The sequence below is a fragment of the Mustela putorius genome, unplaced genomic scaffold (genome assembly GCF_011764305.1).
Source record: "Mustela putorius furo isolate JIRA1106 unplaced genomic scaffold, ASM1176430v1.1 tig00000759_pilon_pilon_pilon, whole genome shotgun sequence".
NCBI lineage: Eukaryota > Metazoa > Chordata > Mammalia > Carnivora > Mustelidae > Mustela > Mustela putorius.
The window spans coordinates 8,270,536-8,290,339 of record NW_025421467.1 but is presented as its reverse complement, the minus strand read 5'-3'; the positions used below and the strand labels follow the sequence as shown (position 1 = coordinate 8,290,339).

At 36.5% G+C, this 19,804-nt stretch overlaps 1 protein-coding gene across 1 annotated transcript in view; it reads left to right on the top strand.

The window, feature by feature from the left end:
- FBXL4 (F-box and leucine rich repeat protein 4) overlaps window positions 1–19,804 on the top strand; it is an 87,483-nt gene that overhangs the window by 30,737 nt on the left and 36,942 nt on the right. Inside the window, exons 5-6 of the mRNA XM_004767075.3 lie at window positions 4,151–4,395; window positions 14,249–14,462. Coding sequence (XP_004767132.1) covers window positions 4,151–4,395; window positions 14,249–14,462 — 459 coding nt within the window. The remainder of the gene's footprint in view (window positions 1–4,150; window positions 4,396–14,248; window positions 14,463–19,804) is intronic.

Here is a 19,804-nt window from a genome sequence, read left to right as displayed (position 1 = left end):
GGTGTTATTTAAATTACAAATCATCTAGAAAAAGTGAATTATTGATCCTCTGATACAGGGATATATTTAACTTTTAATGCCTTCTTGTACTAACTGCTTAAAAATGTCCTGATATAACTTTTAATATTGTAGTTAAAACAACAGATTTTTAATTCATTCTACAAATATTTAAGGTCCTACTGTTGCCAAGACCAGATGGCTTTCATAGGTTCTTTCAGACATTTAAGAAACAGATAAATCCTATAGTATTTAAACTCTTCCATGGCATAAAGAAAAAGGAAATTTTTCAACATTTTTATGAAACCAGTTTAACATTGTAGCACATACAAAGTCTACAGACCAGTTTTACTTCTGCAAACAAATACAATAAAGTAAATAGAATTATTTTAAAAGATGGTACAACAAAATCATTCAGGATGTGTTCCTGGTATTCAAGGGTGTTCTGGTATTAGAGAATTGTTTTTGCTATAAGAGAATTATAATACCATAGTTCTAGGTCAAAAGGAGAAAAATCCTCTCTCATTTTTATAGATACATAAATTTAGTTGACAAATGACAGCTGGATGGATATCCAAATATCCATTTCTGTTAAACAATTGTATACCTTGTTAAACTTCTTGTAATTGTCTATGACCAAATATTACTAACCAAAGCTAACATCATATTTACTTATCAGACACTAGAAATGGGTTTTCCACTGTGGTAGCCACTAGCCACATGTACTATTGAGCACTTGAAATATGGCTAGTCTGAATTGAGATGTGCTGAAAGTATAAAATGCAGGATTGCAAATACTTTATACAAAAAAAGTAAAACATTTCAGTGATTTTATATTGATTACATTTGAAATGATCATTTAAAAATATTATTAAATAAACTATTAAAATTAATGTCACTGTTCTTTTGCTTTTATTTTTAACTTCATGAGGGAATAATTGAAAATACAATTGTCTATATTTAAAGTGTACAACATGTTTTCACATATACATTCTAGAACGATTACCAAGATCAAGATGGGTGACACATACATCACCTTGAATTGCTAACTTTTTTTTTACTGTTTGTGTTGGAAATCCTTAAGATTTACTTTCAGCAACTTTCAAGTATACAATATAGTATTATTAACTGCACTCTTTGACTTTTTAAAAAATGTGTTTACTTTCAAAGTTACATATGTACCTCACATTTAAATTAAAGCCAGGAACAAGACAACACTATTACTTCCCATTATTCTAAAGCATGAGCTAATGCTGGAAATATGAGAAGGAAAAGACATAATTTTTGGAATGGAGGCATCATCATCATCATCATCATGATAAAGTCATCACTTGCAGGTGATATGATTACGTACTAGAATTCTTAGGAGACTAGGCTAAAACTACTAGGAACAGTAAGTAAGTTGGCAGGTCACAAACTTAGTAGACAAAATTCAGTAGCTTTTAGGAACTCTAGGGACATGAAAGATGATTAAATAATAAATTGTACCATGCCCTTGCCTAAGAAGACACAGTCAAGTAAAGGTGTCAGTTTTCCTTAATCTGTATATTCAGTGATGTCCCAATTAAAATAAAGAATTTTTGTTTTTTAATTGAAAAATTTACCTGAAAAAAATCATGAAAATACTCAGAAAAATTCTGGAAAAGAAGAGTGATGGAAAGGGCACTAGTCTTCTCAGATTATAAGACATATTCTGAACCTATGAGAATGATATTTGTGGGTCAACAATGAAGAAAGAGTCTGCTTTGCAACCAGACAATCCAGGGCATCTCAGTGCATGAACTCTAAAAAAGTTAGAACAAAACTCATTTGACTCAGAGGTCTATTGATGTGAGAGAAATAACAGATAAATAAATGGAACAGAATAGACAGAAACAGACCAACAGAAAAGAAACATTGGCAACTCCCTTGGCAAAGGGTTACATTTCTGTAGTTAAAAAAAGAAGAATAAACAAACAACAGTACCAAACTGTTTTTGCTTTGTTTCCTTTTTTTCTGCTTTCAGAATGATGAAATTTATTGATTCCAGGGCTGTCTAGGACATAAGTGAATAAGTACTTTTTTAAAAAATTATTTATTTGAGAGAAAGCGCATGTGAGGGGAAGGGTGGAAGGAAAGAATCCCAAGCAGACTCCTCTCTGAGCACAGACCCTGATGCGGGGTGCCGTCCCACAACCCATGAGATCATGACCTAAGCTAAAACCAAGAGTGGGTCACCCAACCGACTGAGCCACCCAGGTGCCCCTGCATGGGCACTTTTTTACACAGTTCGTAGTGAATCAGTGCAAACACTCTGAAGGGCAATTTTGTGCTTATGTCAAAATTTAAAAGCATGAAATTCACCCTAAGGTATATTTGCAGAGTTTGCCAAGATATGCGTACATGCACATACACAACGTTACTGCAGTATTAAAATGGAATTATGTCAGTGAGAAATTAGTTAACAGTATGCCATATCTATAGAAAGAAATAGGGTGGATTTCTATGTGCAGATAAAGAGGTACCTATAAGATACAGCATTAAATGAGAAAAGCCAAGTATAGAACAATGTATATAGTATCATTCTTTCAGTGCAAATCCAAAATGGGATTTTGTGCATATTCATTGGAAGAGATCAGAAAAGCGTAAGGACTTACCTACCAGTGGGGAGAAGGTTCGTTAGATTTGATGATAGACTTCTCATTTTCTACCTTTCTTCAGTGTTTGGGTTTTCTAATGTTTTCCTCCAGTTTTCTTTTGTTCTTTGTGTAAGTGTTTTAGATGTTAGAAGTTAGCATATTGTTGGGGTGTTGAGATTTAGACTAATTTTTAATTTCCTTTTAGTTCCTTTTTTAAAATATCACTAACCTTTAATATTTTTTAAAGTCCAGTTCAGTCTTAAAGAGCGAAAATACCCCAAGCCCTACTGAACACAATCTATGTACTAGTCAGCAATGCTCATATTTTATGTACCCTTTAAGCTTATTTTAAATATCATGTTATCACAGTTTTGTAATTTTTTGGCCTAAAACAGTGAAATTCTGACCTGAAATGAAATTGGGCTTACATAGTCAAATAAATTAAAGAACATCATTTAGGTTAAAGGGCATATTTGCAAAACAAAAAGTGTAGCTAGACAAATACATTGCATTAAGCAAGAAACTCAATATTCCCTCTCATCTAAAGATTTTTAGCATTTAGCAAATATTTGATCTTCTTTTTTCTTTGTTTCTTGGTCCAGAAGAGGCTATTCAGCAGTAGTTTAGAAAAATTAGTTTAGAAGCCCCAAACTGCTCACCATAAAAACAAAACAAAACAACAAATCTTGGACTAGTTCAAGGAAATTATTTTAATTAGAGATAAAAATCTTTTGGATTCCTCCTGTTTAAGACTTTTTGTATGTGTTTGCTACATCATCCCTGCCAGCAGGCCCCTGTTTTCTCTTTCCTCAGGGAACTCTCTAGCAGCTCCTTGGCTGGTTTCACTTCCTGCCTCCCTGCCTCCAAGAGTAACCCCTGCAGTGTGAGCTTTCCAAACACAGATCTGACCAGGTCATTCTGTAGTGTAAATCCCTTCCAGACTCCTTATAGCTTCCGGAGTACATTCAGGCTCCTCTCTGAGGCTCTTTGTAACGCAGCCCTTAAACATTAACTAGTCTTTCACCTAGTTTGCCTCTCACGCTTGAGAGCTGAGCCTTCCAGGTACAAGTAGCCTCTCCCTTTGGGGTTAGGCCTGTATCTTCCCGAGCCGCCTCTGCTCCTGTCTTTCAAAGCCATTAAAACATGTCATTGTACTTTCCAGTTCCCACTGGACTCTGCAAAACTCCGAAAATGGCAACTCTCATCTCTCACCACGTTTGAGGTGTAGCAGATGGCTCAGGAAATGTTGAGTCTATGAAAAACTATTAGTCAACAGATTGCCAAAATAGATGTTTGTACTGTAAAAAAAAAAAAAAAAAAAAAAAAAGTGGTAGACATGAGCCAAGTATACTTGAAACAATTTTGGAATGTAATCTATCTTGTCTTATGTAAGTATGGTTTCTTCTGACTTTGGGTAATGCTGTGGTGTCGATGTCCTAGGTGAAAATACTGTTAGGAAACACGTGATGTTGCTGTTCTTTGTTAGAGCATACGCTGTACTTCAGTGATACTGGTTTTTAATCTGTTTGATGTAGCTCATTCAGCTGATTCTGAATCATCTGACGCTGCCAGACCTGTGTAGATTAGCCCAGACTTGCAAACTACTGAACCAGCATTGCTGCGACCCTCTACAGTACACCCACCTCAACCTGCAGCCGTACTGGGCAAAGCTCAATGACAGCTCGCTGGAATTTCTGCAACCTCGCTGCACCCTCGTCCAGTGGCTTAATTTATCCTGGACTGGCAACAGGGGCTTCATCTCTGTGGCAGGATTTAGCAGGTTAGTGCCAAGCCGTGCTTCGCTCATTCTACCACTAAGCAGTACTTAACAATGGGGTCGTTCCCGTAAGAAAAGTTTGAAAGTATCTACCATATCCTTTACAGAAATAAGAAAGAAATCCATCTTGTGTATCATCACGTTCGGCATGCTTCTACTTACCAAAGCAAGTGAATTTCACCGTCCTCTTCAGCTAAACTTCACAATACTATGAAGGAAAACGCTGCCCTTTACCTCTTATTTTGTAAATCCCAAGTAACTTTCAGCAGAGCTCCTCTTTTTCTTTCTCATATTTTCAGCGCCGATGATTAACACATTTTAAAAACTATTTCCAAATCAAAATCCACCTCTCTAATGTGATTTGTCAGAAATGGAAAACAATTTATTATAGAACATTTTTAATTAAATCTTAATTACATGTGCAATGCATCACCCAAATTTAGAAGCTCATTTAAACTAATTATGTTGAAAATGCAATTGCATGCTAAGTAGGCGGCCACACTTGCAGACCTGCCCAGGTGTTTCTGCTCCTTTCTATTTAAGCATTTCGTTTTCTTACTATTAAATGTCACCTGTTAAACATTTGAAAGCTTGCACAAGTGCATATTCATTTAGTAATCCATATTAATTCTGCCTATGATACAAACAGGTGTTTTTCTCTTAACCTTGATGAGGTTATTCTCATTGTACATTACAGTATAATCCCATCATTTCATTAAGTTAAATAATGGAGGAGTTGAAACTTTGGGGAAATTACCTGTTATTTTTGATTAATGAATAATCTATCCTGTTTTTAGAAGTTAAAAATAAACAATAGCTCTCCCTTCACACACTCTCAGTGGATATGTTCTTGAACAGTGGTTTATGAATTAGAAATTTGTATATTGAGCCTTGTTTTCCCTTGACTAGACTATAAAAATAAAGATGCAGTTCCAGAAATAAATATTTGATGCCATAAGATTCGGATGAAATAATAATGTTTGGGGTAGTAACCGTGTGTTCAAAGTGCTAATATTGATAGTTTATGCAACAAAGTAAAAAATAAACACAAGCAGTAATGGCTTATAGCACATGTTGAAACCCTGGATTCCCTGAGTTACTTTCTTTCCCGCCAAAAATAGAGCCAGGGAAGGGTGTTCTTAGATAAAACATTATGGTATTGTGGGTCAGAGAGTATAAATATTTTTTTTATAACATGCTATGTATACAAAATGTTTTCTATTATATAAATTTGCTTAGGAGATATCTATGGTAAAAAAAAATAGACATTTCTTTTTTAGCAGAATGATTTTGGTGAATTTTTATAGAATCCACATTTTAAAAATTGCTGGACATTTGACAGCTATCCAGTGAAACACAGCTGTATCCTTTTTTAAAAAATTTTTTTATTTCTTTTCAGCCTAACAGTATTCATTGTTTTTGTACCACACCCAGTGCTCCATGCAATCCGTGCCCTCTCTAATACCCACCACCTGGTTCCCCCAAACTCCCACCCCCTGCCCCTTCAAAACCCTCAGATTGTTTTTCAGAGTCCATAGTCTCTCATGGTTCACCTCCCCTTCCAATTTCCCTCAACTCCCTTCTCCTCTCCATCTCCCCTTGTCCTCCATGTTATTTGTTATGTTCCACAAATAAGTGAAACCATATGATACTTGACTCTCTCTGCTTGACTTATTTCACTCAGCACAATCTCTTCCAGTCCCGTCCATGTTGCTACAAAAGGGGTATTCATCCTTTCTGATGGAGGCATAATACTCCATAGTGTATATGGACCACATCTTCCTTATCCATTTGTCCATTGAAGGGCATCTTGGCTCTTTCCACAGTTTGGCAACCGTGCCCATTGCTGCTATAAACATTGGGGTACAGAAGGCCCTTCTTTTCACTACATCTGTATCTTTGGGGTAAATACCCAGTAGTGCAATTGCAGGGTCATAGGGAAGCTCTATTTTTAATTTCTTAAGGAATCTCCACACTGTTCTCCAAAGTGGCTGCACCAACTTGCATTCCCACCAACAATGTAAGAGGGTTCCCCTTTGTCCACACCCTCTCCAACACATGCTGTTTCCTGTCTTGCTAATTTTGGCCATTCTAACTCGTGTAAGGTGATATCTCAATGTGGTTTTCATTTGAATCTCCCTGATGGCTAGTGATGATGAGCATTTATTCATGTGTGTGATAGCCATTTGTATGTCTTCATTGGAGGAGTGTCTGTTCATATCTTCTGCCCATTTTTTTATAGGATTGTCTGTTTTGTGTGTGTTGAGTTTGAGGAGTTCTTTATAGATCCTGGATATCAACCTTTTGTCTGTACTGTCATTTGCAAATACTTCTCCCATTCTGTGGGTTGCCTCTTTAAGAGAAGAGAGAAGAACCACATGGTCCTCTCAATTAGTGCAGAAAAAGCATTTGACAAAATCCAGCATCCGTTCCTGATTAAAATGCTTCGAAGTGTAGAGATAGAGGGAACATTCTTGAACTTCATAAAATCTATCCATGAAAGACCCACAGCAAATATCATCCTCAGTGGGAAAAAGCTTGCAGCCTTCCCGTTGAGATTAGGATCACGACAAGGATGCCCACTCTCACCACTCTTGTTCAACATAGTATTAGAAGTCCTAGCAACAGCAGTCAGAGACAACAAAGAGAAATAAAAGGTATCAAAATTGGCAATGAAGAAGTCAAACTCTCTCTCTTTGCAGATGACATGGTTCTTTATATGAAAAACCCAAAAGACTCCACCCCCAAACTACTAGAACTCATACAGCAATTGAGTAATGTGGCAAGATACAAAGTCAATGTACAGAAATCAGTGGCTTTCTTATACACTAACAATGAAAATATAGAAAGGGAAATTAGAGAATTGATTCCATTTACTATAGCACCAAGAACCATAAGATACCCGGGAATAAACCTAACCAAAGAGGTAAAGGATCTGTACTCGAGGAACTACAGAACACTCATGAAATAAATTGAAGAAGACACAAAGAGATGGAAGACCATTCCATGCTCTTGGATCGGAAGAATAAACATTGTTAAAATGTCTATTCTGCCTAGAGCAATCTATACTTTAAATGCCATTTCGATCAAAATTCCACCGGTATTTTTCAAAGAGCTGGAGCAAATAATCCAAAAATTTATATGGAATCAGAAGAGACCCCGAATTGCTAAGGAAATGTTGAAAAACAAAAATAAAACTGGGGGCATCACGTTACCTGATTTCAAGCTTTACTACAAAGCTGTGATCACCAAGACAGCATGGTACTGGCATAAAAACACACACACAGACCAGTGGAACAGAGTAGAGAGCCAGATATGGACCCTCAACTCTATGGTCAAATAATCTTTGACAAAGCAGGAAAAAATATACGTTGGAAAAAGACAGTCTCTTCAATAAATGGTCCTGGGAAAATTGGACAGCTATATGTAGAAGAATGAAACTCACCATTCTCTTACACCATACGCAAAGATAAGCTCAAAATGGATAAAAGACCTCAATGTGAGACAGGAATCTATCAGAATCCTAGAGGAGAACATACGCAGTAACCTCTTCGATATCAGCCACAACAACTTCTTTCAAGATATGTCTCCAAAGGCAAAGGAAACAAAAGCGAAAATGAGCTTTTGGGACTTCATCAAGATCAAAAGCATCTGCACAGCAAAGGAAACAGTCAACAAAGCTGAATCCTTTTTACTTGCCCTTGCTCCCCACCCCACCCCATACTTCATTTGGAAAGTTTTCCTTCCTGCTAATGGGACCAAGGAGGACTGAAGCTAACCATGACTGTGGGTGTTTAGCCTGCTGTGGCTCAAAATCAAGACTGACTGACTCACAGATGACTAACTGGTGTCATAGCATTATTTTACATTATAAGGACCTTTCAGCTATTTTTAGTTCCTCTCAGAGCTCTTTCTTCAACATTTCCCACTACTAGAAATTTATTGTTTGTTTTCACCCTTCATGTATAAGAAATTATAGTGAGTGTTGACTGTGTAAAGAGATGTTTAGCATAGTTCCTACGTCAGTGTAAAGGAAAGATAAAGTTATAAACATGTAAACATCCTTCCTATATTTTTATTAATGAAATAACAAGATGATAACTAATGAGTGCAGACTTTTTTAAGAGTTTTATCTATTTGAGAGAGAAATAGAGAGAGAGAGCACGAGAGCACAGAGGGAGAGTGAGAAGGAGAAGCAGACTCTCTACTTAGTGGAGGCGCCCACATGGCACTTGTCCCAGCGTCCTGGGACCCTGAGATAGTGAACCGAGCTGAAGGCAGATGCTCAACCGACTGAGCCACCCAGGCACCCCCATGAGTGTAGACTTTAAAAAAAGCATTGGTAGTGAACAGCTGAAGTCCAGCTTCTTTGGCAAAACATTGCATATGACCATGATATCACGAGTAAAATGGAACAGTAATATTAAGTCACTGTTTTAAAACTCCCTTTGTTTTGCTCATTCTGGTGCATGAGCAGAGGCATAAGTTGTGAGAAGAAAGTTAGTAATGCTACTTTTTAAATTTTAGACTCAAAATGGATAAAGATCTTCTTTTGCAAGATTAAAACTCCAGTCTACTTTCTCACCAGCTATTTCTCGCCCATTTTCAATTCAGCCATGTTAGTTGCTATGGGGCTGTTTGAATAATCACAAAAGTGCATACATAAATTTAAGTTTTCCATATTTTATGCTAATATTTTAGCCAGTAAAACTATAAATCTTGATAGCATTCCTTTAAGCATAGTCCTTGTTCCCATTAAGAAAATAAAAAGTTTAAATACCAGGAAGAGAGAATTCTTTTTATGGGTGGGAGATATTGGAGTTTTGCCTACTGATTGCTGTTGGCCCCCTTGACTTGACTTCTGAATTGATAGTCATGCTGGCTTGTAGGCAGCATTCCCTGAATAAACAATAAATATTCATGGATTGATTATTAATGAGTAATCTCTGAATAAGTATGGTCTGTTTATGCTCATTACTGTGAAGAAGACTTATTTATAATACTTTGAAGAAAAAAAGTACATTTTGAAACGAGAGCCCAGTGATGATGAGCTGCTTTTGAGCAAGTGTTTGGGAAAAGTTTGATACAGCTTATTTTTGTTGTGGCAAAACCTTTCCTCACAACTTGGAACTGTTTAAGTGCATTTCAAAGAACTTTTTAGGAATTTATATTATTCAGAATAGTAGGAAAATAGGTTGAATTGGAATAACAAGAACCTAAAAGTTTTAATCAGTTATTAAAATCCTATTTTATCTCCAGATTTGTGATTTGCAACTTCAAGTACTGCTCATGCATATCATTACTCATTAGAATCACATCTTTTATAATTCCATTTTTATTTTACAATACAGTTCCCTAAAGTCTCCAATATTTCTTTGCCCCCCTGCCTGTTTGTGCTTTGAGGCTTAATCTATCACTCTGATTCTCAAAAAGCCTTCAGTTTATTTTACCACTACTATGTTTTTTGGATAGTTGCCCAAATTAATCACCTTGATCTCCACCTCAGTTATGTAGAGGTTTTTATCCCTGACTCCTCTAATTGTTAAGAGGAGATCCAAGAAAATATTCTTGGGTGCTTTCTTATATTCAAGGCTTTATTGGGTGTTTTGACACAGAGCTACAATTTTATGGGATAAACGGCTTATTACTTATTCTTTTCTTTAGCTGCCTACCTATGCTTTATATAGTTGTCTCTTTTAGAATGCTAATTCCCAGAGATTTGAAGCAGCTTTAAGACTTTCTTTCCCCTGCTCACAAGTTTTGTTTTTAATGGCTTTATTTTGGATCAGATGTATTAAATAATGTTCCAAATTATAAGATATTAAAGAGTTATCTTAAATATGCTATTTTATAAAACTCAGAGTCAGCTAACAAAATGTACCGCTAGGAATCAGAAGCCATAGATACTTGTGTCTAATTTTCCCCTTACCTTTTCCCCCCCTTACCTTTTTACATCAGGCAAGTTGTGAGGACTGGTGCCTTTTATTTTTATGAGTAAGCTCAGATTAAATCATTTATTCATATGATTTTATTATTTGAGGGTGCAAGTTACCACATAGTAAATTACTTCTTACATGCCTATATTACTGTGGACAATTTAATTCACCACATAAGGTTAAGCCATTTCTTTCTTTCCCCATAGCAAGAGACCTAGTTTAGGTCTTCTCTTGATACCCTCAGTGTCAGGAAATACTTTATGAGAATTCATATCATGGAATGACGAGACTATAGAAAATAAAGAAGCTGTAGTTCTCCTTTAAGGTGACCAGTATCACAATTGAGACGAATAAATAGATGACCAAGACAAAAACATGAATGTAATTATGCAGTAACATAAAACTTACATGAGGGGCATTAAGGAAAGAAAGAAGAGTTGTGTTTGGCTAATTAATTGAGTCTGCTGCTACTTCTGCCTTCTTGAACCGCAGAGATCATGAAGAAGTAGGTGTGTAGATTCTGTAAATTTAGGAAGACACAGTATGGTAATATTAACTAAATCTGCTCTGAGTAAAAATATGCAATATAGAAAAAGAGAGGGAAAGTCAGAAAGGTAGTATAGGCATGATCATTATCTTTATTGTGCTTTCGAATTCTGTCATTCATTAAATCATTTTGGGAAGTTTTCTAGTCTATTAACAGTTGGCATTCTGCTGATTGGCTTGACATCAGTATAAATTCTTCAGAGAAGTTCAGTAATGAGGGTAAGAGAAAAGAAATGTCAAAGTGTTGCAAGTCCAGTATGAGAAAAAATTATAGAATGAAGTACTTAGCCAAAAAAATGAAGACCTTTAAGAGATAAGATGCCTAAAGATTTTAAGAGTTAATATGCTCATTTAGCTTTTGTAATTTGCCAATACTTGCAGAATTATCAAAGTCTGAAACCCTACATCCATTTCTAGGTTGCTAGCTTACAAAAATATGAAGAACTACCTATAACTACTATTTATACTCAAAGTTAGGTAAAATTATTAATTTCATTGTATTTCTTGGGAATAGTTTCACCCTAGTAAGGGAAAAATACCCTGAGTCTGTAGAACTTAGTGTGTTCTGGAGTAAGAGGAAACTTAAATTCTTCAAGTGAATTTTCATAATTGGAAGATACATTTAGTAAACTCTTATCAAATGTTTTTTCCGTGCCTGACATTGTGCTAAGTATTGGGTACACCAGAAATCTCTTTCAGTTGCCAAGGGATTTGAGGCAGTTTATAAAACTCAATATAAACAAATTAGTAAGGAAGGAAATTGTAGTTAAGAGGGAAAAAAAATGTAGTGCTTTAGGAATAAAAAAGCCTGAGTTCAGTTCCATGTAGAGAAGGTGTGTTGTAGTTTAGTATACCCTGACCACCTTTGACCTAGATCCCGAATCTGAATATTGAGCACCACATTCAGTGCTACCATCTGGATCCAGTGCGTAGTCTTCTCTTTCCTGATTATTTTAGTAGTGTCCTGACTGTCCCCCTGTTTTTACTCCTCTTCCCTCTCTGTCTGTTCTCCACACAGAAACCAGAGTGATCCTGCTAAAACACGAGGAGGTTGTGTCACTTTTCTGCTCAAAACCCTCTGATGACTGAGAATCCCATCTCTCTCAAAGCCAACATGTTTATGGGACATGTACTATATGAGCTGCCTCTTATGCCTCTCTGACCTGCTCCTCTCCTCCCCCTCACTTTGTACCTCCTGCTCTCCTACATTAGTCTCTTTACATTTCCTCACTCCACCTGGTGTCCTGCCACAGAACCATTGTGCTTGCCTTTCCCTCAGCCTGGAATGTTCTTTCCCAGATACCTGCATTCTTACTTCCTTACTTCCTTTGGGTCTTGACTCATCCTCTCAGAGAGGAGTCTCTGACTACCCTGTCTACCCTTGATACTTCCCATTGCCCTTCCCTGCTTTTATTTCCTTCTCAACTCTCTCTCTCTCTTTCTTTCTTTCTTTCTTTCTTTCTTTTTTTGATTTTATTTATTTGATAGACAGAGATCACAAGTAGGCAGAGAGGCAGACAGAGAGAGAGAGGAGGAAGCAGGTTTCCCGCTGAGCAGAGAGCCCGATGCGGGGCTCGATCCCAGGACCCTGGGATCATGACCTGAGCTGAAGGCAGAGGCTTTAACCCACTGAGCCACCAAGGCACCCCCACTTCTCACTTTCTAATACACTATTTGTTTTACTCATTTACTTGTTTATAGCCTGCCTCACCTACCAAAATATAGGTAAGCTCCATGAGAGCAGGGACTTTGTTTTATCCACTGCTAACTCCCCAGAGCCTACGGTAATACCTGAATCATAATAGGAGCTCAGTAAATATTCCTTGAATGAATAAGTGAACGTACTTGATGCAAAGCACAGTTTAGCTAATTCAGTTTAGCAAAGGTAACCGTAGTGAGACAGGTTGGAAGAAATCCGGGAGAGGGAGTAGCTTGAGGAGTGTCAGGGAATTTTAAGGAAGGGGTGGGCAGTTGTGTGAAATGCCACAATAAGTCAAGTAATTCAAGCACTGAAAAGAAAGGGCATTGAATTTGGCATTTAAAAGGAAAGGGCAAATTTAGGAAGAGCAAAACACATATTGCAGTGATTAAGAATAAATAGGTGTTCAGGTATAAATAAGACATGTGGGCAATAGTTATTTTCAACATTTAAAATAAATTTGTAACAGTTGAATTTTTTGTTGTTTGAATGTGAGTTGGCCAAGATTCAACTTTTATTTTAATGTTTGTGGGGTGCTTTGACCTTTACCAGCTGCTTTCACATATTGTTTGATGTTCAAAACCAGGAGGCAGTGTGGTGAGTGCTATTATGTAATTCTAGTCTGCCTTTTACAGCTGAGAAAGTACTGAGGCTTGGGTAAATGCCTTTTCCAAGGTCACATGCCAGGAAGTGGAGCAGGGATAAAAATTAATCTTTTGACTTAGAAGTCCAGTGTTAACTTCTTTTATTTTCATAAAGGATTGATTTAGTTAATTTTACTTTATATGTGTATTTGGAAGCTAATTAATCCATTCAGGAAAAATATGTGGCATAAATAAAGTAAGAGTTTGTTACTAATGTGGCACTGTGACAGGCAAGAAAATGTCAAGAGACCTGGACAGGGTGCACTTCAGGGTCAATTTGCTTAGTTGATAAAGTTTCATGGATTCAAATATTCCTAGACTCACATTTACTTTTATATTATTTTCAGATGATGATTATGGGCAGGAGAGTCCCCCTCATCTGTAATGCAACTACAATAAATATTGTTATTACCACTCTGATAATAGAGTTTTACGTCTACCATGTTGAATTATTTCTGTGTATTTTATGTGAAGCTGCAATTGAATATCTTATAATAATTTCAGCATCATTCTAGTAAATAGTAACAGTTTTAAGGAACATTACAATAGGACAGTTAAACCAGTTCAGACATTTCCTTAGGAGGAGGCTAGTCTGATTTATTTTAAGGTCATTTAATTAAAGATTTCACCCTGTGTGCCACATTCAAAATAAATTATCCTGGACTGTATGGATATTTGGGGGAACTGTCTACTAAAAGTTTTGTTATGTTTTCGTTTTTTGGTTCTATCAACTAGGAAGTGAATTTTAGATAGGATAAATACGTTCTCTGCTTTCTTAATTTTTCACTTAGCGCTAGCTGACTTTTTATAAGATATGAATACATCCTATCATATCAGGTTGATTTATTTTAGCCTAATCATGCCTATTTTGGTAAGTAGTAAATGAGAACTTAAGGGAAACAAGTTTTACATTTTCCCTAATAGAAATCCATTCTTCTGAAGGTGTCTAATAACAGTTGAGGTAATTCCAATGTACTTTGCAAAAGTATCTTTTCATTTTACAAAATTCACACAGAACATTGTTTTTACAGGTTTCTGAAGGTTTGTGGATCTGAATTAGTGCGCCTTGAATTATCGTGCAGCCACTTTCTTAATGAAACTTGCTTGGAGATTATTTCTGAGATGTGTCCAAATTTACAGGACTTAAACCTCTCCTCCTGTGATAAACTACCACCTCAAGCTTTCAACCACATTGCCAAATTATGTGGTCTTAGGCGTCTTGTTCTCTATAGAACAAAAGTAGAGGTAAGGATAATCATCATTTACATCTTTGCTTGTGTGATAGCCAACTGAATATTTAGTTGCCTGTAATTACCCATGATAATACGCTTTCTGATTTTTAAATAGATTGTGATGCCGCCTGACTGTATTAAAATTAATAGAGCTGGTTCAGTCATTTCAAAATTATTTAGTCTATTATATTGTTTGTATAGTTATGGAAAATGTTCTTCTCTGTGTTCTTAAAATTGTTGTAATACTGTTCATGTTTGCAGGTAGAGAAGTAAACAGTGGGCTGAGGTGAGCTGAAATGCTGGCAGGGAATTAATTAGAGAAGGAGGCAGAGTGACAGTGTGCAGGTGGGGGAGGAAGCGAAGTGGAATTTATCTGGGGCTAGACTTGGGAGTTAAAATTCTCAATACCATGGGGCCCCTGGGTGGCTCAGTCAGTTAAGCATCTGCCTTAGGCTCAGTTCATGATCCCAGGGTCCTGAAAGCAAGCCCTGAGTCAGGCTCCCTGCTCAGCAGAGAGTTTGCTTCTCCCTCTGCCTGCTGTTGCGCACTGTCTCTCTCCCTCCTGCCCCTCTCAATAAATAAATAAAGCTTAAAAAATTTTTTTTCCGTACCATAGTTTAGAAGTCTCATTAACAAAAAGTGGAATCTTGTCATTTATATTGACCTACTTGCTTTTTTCACATAGCATCTCTAGGACTTCTTTCCAGATCACACCCTATAGAGTCTGATTCTTTTCATTAACTTTGTGGTATAGGCTATAGCATAATCCATTCAACCATTCCCCAAGTGATCAACTTTCAGGTTTCTCCAGTTGTTTTCCTTTTAAAAATTACCTAGCAATAACATTCTTTTGTGCAGAGTTTTGCATCTACATGCTGTTACTGCTGTAGGACAGAGTCCTGTGAGTGGCATTGTTGGATCTAAGAGGATGCGCCTGGGCCCCTGCACTAAACACCCGCTTATTGTCATACTCTCCTTTCCTCTACTCCAGTCATGGTGACCTTCTTTCTATAACTTGAACATTCTGATCTGGTCCCAGTTCTGGCTCTTGCTTTTCTGCTTGTCTAGAATATTCTTCCAGTTTATTATATGGCTGCCCTTTTCTTAGCTCAGTGTTCAAGTTTTTCTTTTCTTTTTTTTTTTCAGAGATCACTTTTTAGAAATTGATTAAAAAAAAAAAAAAAAGTAGCCCCCCACCCCCGCTTCTGGTTTGCTTTCTCATATCATCCAGTTTTATTTCCTTCTTATCATCTCTATCACTCTGAAGTGATTTTATTTGTTTTCTTGCTAATATCTTTCTCTTTACCCCGGGATATAAATGTCATGATGGTAGGAGCCTTGTACATCTTTTTCATTGCCATATTACCAACGTCTAGAATGGCTCTTGGTAAGATAGTCATTTGATAAATATTTATTAAATGAATGACTAAGATAACCAAATTACTTTTCCAAGATGGTATACCAGATGTTTTCCTGCTGTAGTGAACCCTTGCATGTCTTGAAGGTCACCTTACATACCAAGGTATTCAACCTCTGGTATTTCAGTTTTCTTTTCTCTAATATAGAGAGAATAAAAATACATATCTCAGGATAATTGTAAGAATTAAGTTACATGTAAACTACAGGTTACATGTAAAGTGCCTAGAGGGCACCTAGAACATAATAAACTCTCAATAAATAAATATTAGTCCAAATAGTATCATCATGGCAGTTTTGTAGTGTATTGTACTCGATGGTAGGGACAATCTCATTGTTATACTTTTTAAACATTTTTGTTAATCCTTATATATTCTTCTTCTAGTTGTATCTTTCAGCAAGGATTTTATTAGAAATAGATTCATTTTATTTCATTTTGCTCTTTAATAAGGCTTCCTATCATTCATGTAGGCCTTATTTTACATCCAAGAGCATGTTACGCATTGCGTCACCCCTTCTTTCTTCCATGCATGTACATTTCCTGTCCTGCACTCAGTCGTGGTGGTGCTGGATGAAGAGTGAACAGGGAATGAGAAGACACGATTTAGGGGCCTGGCTTCTCTCTAAGCCTTCCATGTAATCGTTGATCATTGGTAGTACATTCAGGTGTTATAAACTGTTTTGAAAAAAAGGGAATAGCAATTAATCTTAAATGCCTCTCTTTGCTCTAAGGAAATATGTAGAAGAAAAAAGATATAAATTTGAACTTCTTGGGAGAGGTTTTTTGGTGTTTTTTTTTTTTCTAAGAAGGAATACTAATTATCCAGCGCAACTTTTACCCATTTTTCTGAATTCTACAAAGTTCTAAAAGAAGCAAAAATGAGTATTATAAGATGTTGAGTCTGTTATAGCATTTAACTTCAGAGACATTAGATCTATGATTTAGTAGAGTTACACGTGCCTATATATAATTTACAATAAGAAACATAACACATTTGTGCCATTTTATATGACTTAAGTCTGTGTGCATAGTGAACAAAGCTTTAGGCAATATTGGAGACCTGGATTTTAGTCCCAAAGTTTGGGAAAGTTTCCTGAATATATTCTGTTTGCTGTCCTAGACATTTTGCATATAATTTAATTTCTTTACACTAGTCCAAATGAAGGTCCCAAAAGATTAGTAACGTTCCTAGTGGCACAGGGCAGTAAGTTAGAGTCAGGCTTTGAATCCAGCTTTGGTGGTCTTAGTATTATTGTTAAAATTGTAAGATATATCAAAGCATAGAATGGTATATATCAAAGCATAGCCTTTTATGCTGGTAGGAAGATCTTGGCTTGCTGACAGGGCCCCTTCCTGAGCCAGTGGTGAAACAGGCAGTGAGCACAGGGCAGTGGGCTTCTCTCTCCCAGGCAGATCTTACCATCAAGACTGCTGCATTGACCACCGAGCCTCATGCATAACCTTGTCAGGTGCCAGGGCTGTATCCTGGTGTATATTTTGTACGCTTGATTGCTGCTTTGGTAGTAAACTAAAATGGGAGTAACCTTAAATAAGAACTAGCTGTCATTGTCACCAATTTTTTTTTTTTTAAAGATCTTATTTATTTATTTGACAGAGAGAGACACAGTGAGAGAGGGAACACAGGCAGGGGGCGTGGGAGAGGGAGAAGCAAGTCTCCTCCGAGCAGGGATCCTGATGCGGGCTCCCTCCCAGGAATCATGATCCCTGGAATCATGACCCAAGCTGAAGGCAGACGCTTAATGACTGAGCCACCCAGGTGCCCCCATTGTCACCAGTTTTTGAGCCCAGCTTTTTATTTGGCCTAGTTCATTTAAAATGTCAAACCTATAAAAAGAAAACACAGAGTAAAATGGTGGTTTCCAGGGGTTAAGGGTGGGGGAAGGATAAGATGGATGGTGTTTAAGGATACAAACGTATAACATGAATCAATAAGCTAAAGAAATCTAATGCCCAGTATAATGAATAGAGACAACAATAATATACTGTAATGATATAATACAAATACTGATTGCTTCAATTATAATCATATTACAATATATAAAGGTATTAAAGTAACACACTGTACATCTTAAATTTACAGAATGCAACACATCAAATTAAAAAAAAAAAAAAAAGATTTTTCTGCCCAGCTCCACTGCTTTGGCTAATTAACTGTAGCTGGTACCCCACAGTGAGAGAAAGCAGCAGTAGGATCTTGTTGTGACTAGCTGTGATTAAAAATTTTACCTGGTAGTAGGGTTCAGGTCTCTGACTCACACACTATTTGGTCATTTGCAAGCTGGGAAGATATTTGTTATTTAGTCTGTATCAGGGCCCTAAGTCCTATAACTCAGTCCATATCTTCATTTTTCTACTTAAAAGATTTAGGTGCTTGGGTAAGTCACTTGTACTAAGCTAAATGTTTGTCTATTAAAAAAAAAAAAAATCGGGGCGCCTGGGTGGCTCAGTGAGTTAAAGCCTCTGCCTTCAACTCAGGTCATGATCCTAGCGTCCTGGGATCGAGTCCCACGTCGGGCTCTCTGTTTAGCGGGGAGCCTGCTTCCTCTTCTCTCTCTCTGCTTACTTGTGATCTCTGTCTGTCAAATAAATAAAATCTTAAAAAAAAAAAAAAATCAAGCTTACCCTATCACATAGGCTATTGAAAGACCAAATAAGGTTATATGTTTAAAAGAACCATACACTGTATAAATTAGATGAGCTTAAGTAAATGTGAAAATGATAGTATAGATTTACTCAGCATGATCCCGAACAAATATTTCCACCTCTGTGAAGTATTCTTCTAGATCTTCCTAAATGAGAGAGTATCTTTCCCATCATGTGCTAAGGGAGATTTAGGCTGAATTATCTCTTTCAACCTTTTGATCTATTTCTGGTGAAAGAAATGTTCATTCCTAACTTGCAGACTCTGTAATTGGAAGGACCATGTTTGACTATATTCTTCTTCATTACTGGTACATAAAACAGTGTCTGGTATTCACTATCATGAATATATGTAGTAGGTATTCAGTAAACTTGTGTTGAATGATTGAGTAATAGCTAGCTCATCAATTCATTTTTTTCATTATTAGATAAGCACATGTATTAAGCAGATGGATGGTTAGATCTGAACTTGAAAAATTTGTAAGAAAATATTTGAACTTTATTTGTTCAGAATTCTTAGCCCTAAAAGATAGTGAAATATAGTTCAAACTTGTTCATTTATTTCAAGAGATCTTTTTCATTTTTTAGATGTTTAGGTTTGAGATGAAAAATTGTTTCATCAGAGAAGTAACAAATGTCTTCTTGTAACTCAACTCCCCCCCAAAAAAATAAATCACTAAATAAGCTATTTGCAGAGTTAGTGGTACATAGTTGTTGAATTTCAGTGGATGCAGAGCAGTAAACATATGCCTGTAAAGAACAAGATAGTATTGAGATAGAGACAAAGTGGACTGGTGTTCAGTAAGCCCAAATGCATACTAAGAGTGTCACGGCTTGTGTTTAGTCATGTTGGGCGATCTTTTTTAGAAGAAATGACCCTTGAGCCAAGACTTGGGCCTTGTTTACTATATGATCCCAGAGTAACAAGTGAAATGGATTGGTAAATAGGGTAACTTTTTTTTAATGAATTTAGTGGGTCTCTTAGGTTGTATAGACAACATTTTTTAGGCAAAGATGGGAACTTAGAGCAGACAGGAAAGAAACTTGAACTTAGGATCTTCTACCATTCATGATGAAGAAATCACTATAATAGAGTTGGATATATATTGATAGGAAGGACTTTGTTTCAGTCCCGTTGGTGCTTTTCTTCTCTGTTCACAAGATTCTTATTATGTATGATAAGCGTTGATTACAAGCACTTCTTCTGCTATACGTGAAGATGTATTTTCATGAGAGGAGGGCTGTAAAAATTTAACTCATTAAATAGACTTTTAAAT